This window comes from Nicotiana tabacum, chromosome 1, assembly GCF_000715075.1.
Source record: "Nicotiana tabacum cultivar K326 chromosome 1, ASM71507v2, whole genome shotgun sequence".
Classification (NCBI taxonomy): Eukaryota; Viridiplantae; Streptophyta; class Magnoliopsida; order Solanales; family Solanaceae; genus Nicotiana; species Nicotiana tabacum.
In genome coordinates this window covers 189,387,747-189,394,866 of record NC_134080.1, presented here as the reverse complement: position 1 = coordinate 189,394,866, position 7,120 = coordinate 189,387,747, and the positions used below count along the sequence as shown (strand labels likewise).

The window sequence follows — 7,120 nt, the reverse complement described above, 5'->3', positions numbered from 1 at the left end:
AAGCAGGATCATATGTAAGGGTTTTTGATTTACTTGTAAATATCTCCTGGTAAATGAAAGATTTAATTACCAAAAAAAATATTTCTTTCCCCTCTAATTTCGAAGTTAGAGATCTTGGATACATGCACACAGCATTTTTCATATCTTTTCTTTACCAAATTAGGGAACAATATTTATCCTTCACTTTCACTTTTCACCCCAACTAAATTTCTTTTCTAGCAAAAAGAAATATATATTTATCCTTAACGTTCGCTTTTCACCCCAATCACACATAGAAGTTCAGCATTTAAAGGTGTGACCATAGGGGAAAACATCCAAAACTAGGATTCATATCATTCTTTTCTTTTATCTGCCTATGCCTAGACTTTGATGGACAAAGTGACCTGATATTTATGTTGGTCAGAGCTAGATAGGCTCAAGAGTGATCAGTTGGACACTCTATGCCGAAAAGTTATATTGCATAAGCAAGTCAAATATTACTTTTTATACATATATATTTAATCTTGAATATCTTTAGTGAAATTCATGGCTTCAACACTGATGCGATGGGAGGTAACAAATACGTGATAGACTGGTGGAGTTACGTCATTCGTGATAGACTAGTGGAGTTACGTCATTCGTGCAAGCTGACCTGAACACCACCGTCATAATAATATATATATATATATAAAGCATAGAAGCCAGACCCAAAAAATGTACTGCAATGGAACAATTATAGTCTAGAAAACCTTCCCTCTTTCAAAACATAAAACAATTATAGTCTAGAAAACTTTCCCTCTTTCAGAACATAAAACAATTATAGTCTAGAAAACTTTTCCCTCCTTCAAAATATAAGACAGTGGAGCAATCACTGGCTGTCGATTACACTGGCAACTAGCAAATGGATGCCACCCTAGAGAAAGTAGAAACTACTTAAAATAGTCTACATTCTCTCGCTAAGCAATTTAGCGATTTCTAAAATGTTTTTGGCCAGACTTCGAGGGACTAAAGTCGCTGCAAAGGGTTGATGGTATAACCACAAGCTCCACGCGACCCGTCCATTCCTTTCCTGGTTTCAAAGTTATGGGTTTTTCTATTGCTGCCCCATCAACACAAAGCATCTTCCTGTACTCTGCGTCGCCGAGATCCACCATTGCTCTGGATTTCTTTTCCCAGGGATTCCATAGCACTGAACAAGACAAGATGCAATAGGTACAGAAGGTTTAGTCATAGGAAAGGACGGAACAACATAGCGGAAACATAGCACTGTAAAAATAGGGTAAAACCAAATCTTTTTCGTATATATATAAATTGTTGAATCTTCTTGACAAAGGAAACTCCAAGTGTAGAGGAAAAGGTGGCCGAAAATTGGTTTAGGTTGAAAGTTCAAGTCACAAGTGTTGGCATTCTAGCAATTTTTCGAATCCTCTTGTTAGAATGATGTTGAACTGAAGTAACTTACCAATATCTGGTAACCCTTCCTTTCTTATCAGATATGTTCGCTTCCTTTCATGATCAAGAACAGCAATGCAATTTGGAGAACTATGGTAGATGCGGTCAATCTGAAAGAAATAAAGAAGAATTTTAAGCCCAAACTCCTTATAGTTGAACAAGGGGATTAACACGCCCAATTTACTAAAGTAGAACTAAAAGCTCCAGATCTGAAAGATATGGCAAGCAGCTGAGTGCTTTAAGTTAAGCAACCTCCAAATACAATTCAGAGAAAAGCACATCAATTACTCCTTCCATCCCAATTTATATGCTGCTGTTTGACTGGGCACGAAGTTTAATAAAGAATAAAGAATTTTGAAACTTGTAGTAAAAAACAAGCCAAAGAAATTTATATGGCTATAAAATATCTTATTAAAAGTAAAACAGGAAGTTTAGACAAAATATATATAAATGTGTCATTCTTTTCGGACTGACTAAAAGGAAAGAGAGTCACATAAATTGATTCGGAGGGAATATTGTTAAATGTCATTGCTCCAGCTAATTGAAAACTCAAGGGGTGCCACTAACACTATATGATGAGAGACCGTTAAGATAATGCTTAGACAACTTAACTTTGAAGTGGAAATTCAGGAAAGACAAAAAGGGCACTTCCTGCAATTCCAGATCAATTGGACTTGGCGATGGTCATGGAAAGAAAAGGAAAAGAACTTATTCTCTGTCCAAAATTCAGAAAAAATCTTCTCATTGAACATCAACGGAAAGATGCTTCGCTACTTAAATACCAAGGGACACATCAAATATCTAAGTTGAGTTATTATTCAAAATGCCATTCGCAATACCACCTAAAGTTTAAGATTTCAACTAATTGAACATCTAAAATTACAAACTTTTGAGATAAATAGATTTACCTCAGCCTCAAATGTTATGGCATCTCCTTGTTCCGTAAAGAGTTCTTTCTTGCACAAATTGTCACGATAGTCCAGTGTTTCTAAACCTTCTAGCCGCACTTCACTGTGGATAAGATTCATGTTAAGTTCTAAAAGAAATAAAATTATCAATCTCTTATGAGATGCTCAAACATTTAAATGAACAGTGATATACAATGAAACTGCTTCCTCTTCTTTCTTCCATTAAGTTTGAATAGCTTTCAAGCTTTTCCAGGAAAACTTATATTTTAATAAAATTGGTGATAGACATGATGAAGTAAGAAAATTAATGAATATGAAAAAGACGAGAAAGCACATACCTTATGTCAGAAACAGAGAAATATGTTTGGTACGCAAATGAGAAGCTGAACGGTTTGCCGCTGATATTTCTTATACGAGATATCAAGGACAAGCTTCCATCTGATGCAAGAGAAACCCGAAGCCGAAACTCAAAGCTGAAACATTAGAAGAAAGATATTTACGGACAACTTTGAAAGCTACAGCTGTGAACAGTAACCATGGAACTGAAAGACTCAATGTTGCAGCCAGTTAAAATTCCACTTTCATTTGTAGCCACAAAATTCGACTCGCATAACTTTTTTTGAAAGCATTTTGACATCTTGTTTCATATTAGCTGCAAAATATCATGGCAAAATTTGCTAGACCAAATTAAGTGTTATTAATTGGATGACTACTGACTAAAAAGTGAAGATCATACCCATGAGGCCAGAACTTCAGATCATCTTCTGATGGTTTGAGCAGCAAGTCAACAAAAGATTTTCCTTGGGTATCAAAAGAGTTTAGAGATGGAGCGTCGTCTTCAATGGTCCAATTTTTGTTTCTGGCAGATCCATGTTGCTCAACTCCATACTGCAGCATAAGTAGGATAAATCACGTGATCTGTTATTCGGCAGAAATTTATCAAAGATGTGAGCCTCTAAAGGTACCTGGGGAAAGAAAACAGATATTCCTCCTCGTACAGCTTTCGAAGATTTGACGATGCCCTAAATTGTAAAGGCAATTGTTTGTAAATACGCATACTTAATATTATTATGCCTTGCAGAGGACTTGAACCTACACGCTTTTTAGCACGAGATTCTCCTTTTTGAATAAGGGAGGAAAGAGAAAGAAAGTAACAACATTAATAATAATAGGGAAAATGGGGGGATCAGATAAATCAAGTAATGATGGGTTTTCCAACAAGCCGTATGAACTAAAGGAATCCCGAGGAAGTGTTTATATAGTCTTCGTCTGTCCAGAGAAATGATTCATCAAGATAATGGGGGAAACTACGACCAATTTAGTCATGTTCATGTTACAATTCACCACTGTTAATCTTATTTTCAGAGTATAAGATTATTGAAACAGCTTTCTACACTTATTCTACAACACAAACTGGTTTTACTACCCTGTGTACATAATAAAACACCAAGGTGAAACATTCTACGCCCACAATAATGACATATATTGATTTACAGTCACTCTTTCATGCTTACAAATATCTCTACTGCTGACAAAATAAATTAGAAGAATCACCTTACTAATCTTATCATCAAATGCCAACTGTATTGGACTCTCTTTGACTTAAATAAAGATTAAGCGCAAAACATTTGCATAGAGATGAACTTGGTAGAGAAGTGTTTCAGGTATTTAATTTGTAAAGTGAAGAAGTGAATAAGTGTTCAAAAGAACTCACACTATTAAATTTGAACTAATGTAAAACAGTACTTAATAATTTATAGTATTAGTTAAATTGTTGGTGAAGAGAAGGATTTACCATTCTGGGACCGACTGAAATAGAAAGTACATTGATGAAAATCGGACAGAGGAGCATATGACTAGCCCAACCAACACTACTATTCTCATCTTTCAGCAATCTCAATAGCTATCATTAATTATTTCCTTATAAAAGAGGGCTCTTTCCATTCTCTACCTGTTCGGATGACCACCTCATATACAAGGAATTCACCTAGACATCTGGAATTTCAACAGCAATCTGAACTAGTGACTACACTGCCAGTCACTTTACCCTCTAATCTACAAGAAAATAAACACTGAACTTCACTTTAATTAGCATTTCTTATCAGCACAGAGATGATCTACTTGCGTAAGCATCAAAAAGAGTAAAAAATTTCGCCAATTCTTCTGCTACGATATTAGAAACCTTTAATCTAAATTCCTATATTTAATTCACATGACATCGACCTTACAACGAAAGATTTGAATCGCCAGGCAAGACACTCGTATCATTCGTCAAATTAGCCAATGTAAGAACTTTACTAATACTGAAATGGAAACCTCCACCTTACTGCTGGTGAATAGGAGCTCTTCACCTCGATCATTCCGCCAAGAAGTAACTTGTCCTCCGAGCAAGCTAACCTGAATTTTGACAAAAAGGGTCAATACCTGTATTAGGGAAATTGTCTTTCATTTCCAAAACGAGTCAAATAACAACATCAATGACAGTTCTCTTTAATTGATTGCAGATCTAACAGACGATTTAGAATCATAAAATCATAACATATAATTAAACTAACAGATTGGTTTAGAGATTCTAACCCGTACAGAGGCGCCCTTAGGGTTACGAAGCGTGACCTGATTCATACCACTCGAATCTTTCGTTACTTCGATCGATGCCCTATGATCCCATACAGGTGCATAGTGCCCCATTTCCCAAAAGCACTCAATGCCTTATTACAGCCTTGAAAACCCTTATTTATGCTATTTGAACCCGGAAACTGACAATGACAATAAATTGGAGGATTCGTTTCGACTAACTTAACACAATCCTCTCTGGAAAAAATTTGTAATCTAGTGAACCTCAAATGTAATCCAAAATTCTTATAATGTACCTTCCCACTATACAACTCAGATACAATTTACATTTACTCAAATCAGACTTCTACTTTGTAACAAACAACCTCAGCAACAGAAGTAAAACATACAAAATATGACATTTGGCAATTGTTCAAAAGTAATCCCAGCCTAAATTCATGGCAAGGCAATGTGACATTTACCTAAGAAAAAGACAACTAAAAATCTTGAAAGTAAATGGACAATAAAACAAACAAATATAGGAGGGAAACTTTAACTGCACTACAAACAAACTTCTTGAATTCCTAATATATAAATTAATCTCAAAATTTCAAGATTTTCAAGTCCCAATTCAAATCTTGAGTTTCAAAATTGAAAACAAGCAGTTTCCTCCTTATTACTTCATAATACCACAAATTTAGAGAAACCCCATTTGAGAAAACTGAGAATGTAGTGCAAATATACCTATAATTCCATAAAATTTTCAGAATAAGCATTTAACTTTAAGAAAAACCCAGTTCAAGAAACCAAGAAAAAATGATAAATATTTATTTTTTTTAAAAAAAGGAAAATGTGAATTTTATTATGTAGTGCACAGTGGAACTGGACTGTGATGCAAACAAACTGGAAACAAGAAGTTAAATTTTACATTAATTAGGGGTAATATAGATTTAATTAAAAACTGAACAAGAACTGAATATTAAATAAAACCTGGGTTTGCGGGCAAAAATATTCACTAACAATAAATGTGAAAAAATAAAATCTTTTTATATATACAGTATGTTGGGGAGAGGAAGGAGGAGGACGTGGTGATAGAGGAAGTGCAAAGAAGATGTACAAAACGGTCAAGTTTTGGGAAAAAAGAGGCATATTTGGGGATTGCGACACTTCTTCAGTTTTTTAAATTCTCAGACTGCTTAAGTGAGAGAAGTGGCAGGTGTGTTTGTGTTTTTCTTTCTTATCGTGCCTCATTTTTTTAAATTTGGTAGCATAATTAGGGGCGGGATTGTTTTTCTTTGATGAACCAATTCTATGTAGGCGGGATACTAATAATGTGGCTATTCTCTTGCTCGGATAGCTTTATCGTATGCAACTCGTGTTACTTGAGATTCCTATCCATCATGTTTAGCTTCTATTCTTTATTCTGATGATTCTCATTTAGAGAACAAGGATGTTTCCCTTATACAACTATGTTTTGGCTTGATTACTTATTAAATATGTGTTCCCTTCAACAACAACAAAAAGAAAATCAACAAACTCAGCATAATCTCATAAGTAGGGTTTGGAAAGAGTAATGTGTATGTAGACCGTATCCTACCTGGTGAAGGTAGAGAGGCCGTTTTCAATAAACTGTAACGACCCAGCCGGTCGTTTCATGAGTTACCACTTCGTTTCCCCTAGTTTTTCTTCTTATTGTTTTGTTTATCGGTTCTATATGCGATCGGGTTGGTTGGCTCGAGTTCGGAGAGATTTTGAGAAGATTTGAGGCACTTGGTCTCTTTTGAGTAAGCTAAAGTTGGAAAAATCAACCAGATGTTGACTTATGTGTTAAAGGGCTCGGATGTGAGTTCCGATGGTTCGGATAGCTTTAGGAGGTGATTTGGGACTTAAGAGCGTGATCGGAATGTGTTTTGGAGGTCCGGAGTAGATTTAGGCTTGAATTGCCGAAATTTGAATTTTGGCGTTTTCCGGTTGATAGGTGAGATTTTGATATACGGGTCGAAATGGAATTTCGGAAGTTGCAATAGTTCTGTTGTGTCATTTGGGATGTGTGTGCAAAATTTCAGGTCATTCGGACGTGGTTTGGTAGACTTTTTGATCAAAAGCGTAACTTAGAAGATTTTGGAGTTCTTAGGCTTGAATCTGATGCGAATTTGGTATTTTGATGTTGTTTTGAGCGTTTCAAAGATTGGAACAAGTTTGAATGATGTTATAGGATATGTTGGCAT

General features: G+C 35.4%; 1 protein-coding gene across 1 annotated transcript; it reads right to left on the bottom strand.

Moving 5' to 3' along the window:
* Positions 1 to 717: 717 nt before the first annotated feature.
* On the bottom strand, positions 718 to 6,182 carry LOC107765980 (putative glucose-6-phosphate 1-epimerase). The gene is made up of 8 exons (XM_016584685.2): positions 4,917 to 6,182; positions 4,662 to 4,736; positions 3,305 to 3,361; positions 3,076 to 3,227; positions 2,678 to 2,812; positions 2,340 to 2,442; positions 1,442 to 1,541; positions 718 to 1,168 (listed from the first exon to the last, which is right to left on the bottom strand). Exons 1-8 carry the CDS (start codon positions 5,025 to 5,027, stop codon positions 945 to 947), a joined length of 957 nt encoding a protein of 318 aa, XP_016440171.1. The 5' UTR covers positions 5,028 to 6,182; the 3' UTR covers positions 718 to 944.
* Positions 6,183 to 7,120: the final 938 nt, after the last annotated feature.

Bases quoted from the DNA above. Each gene is read 5' to 3' on its own strand.
- LOC107765980 (XM_016584685.2), bottom strand. From the start codon at position 5,027: ATGGGGCACTATGCACCTGTATGGGATCATAGGGCATCGATCGAAGTA. The intron at 1,542-2,339 runs GTAAATCTATTT...TATTTCTTTCAG, and splicing joins CCATAACATTTGAGGCTGAG to ATTGACCGCATCTACCATAG. The intron at 1,169-1,441 runs GTAAGTTACTTC...TGTCTTGTTCAG, and splicing joins GGAAGGGTTACCAGATATTG to TGCTATGGAATCCCTGGGAA.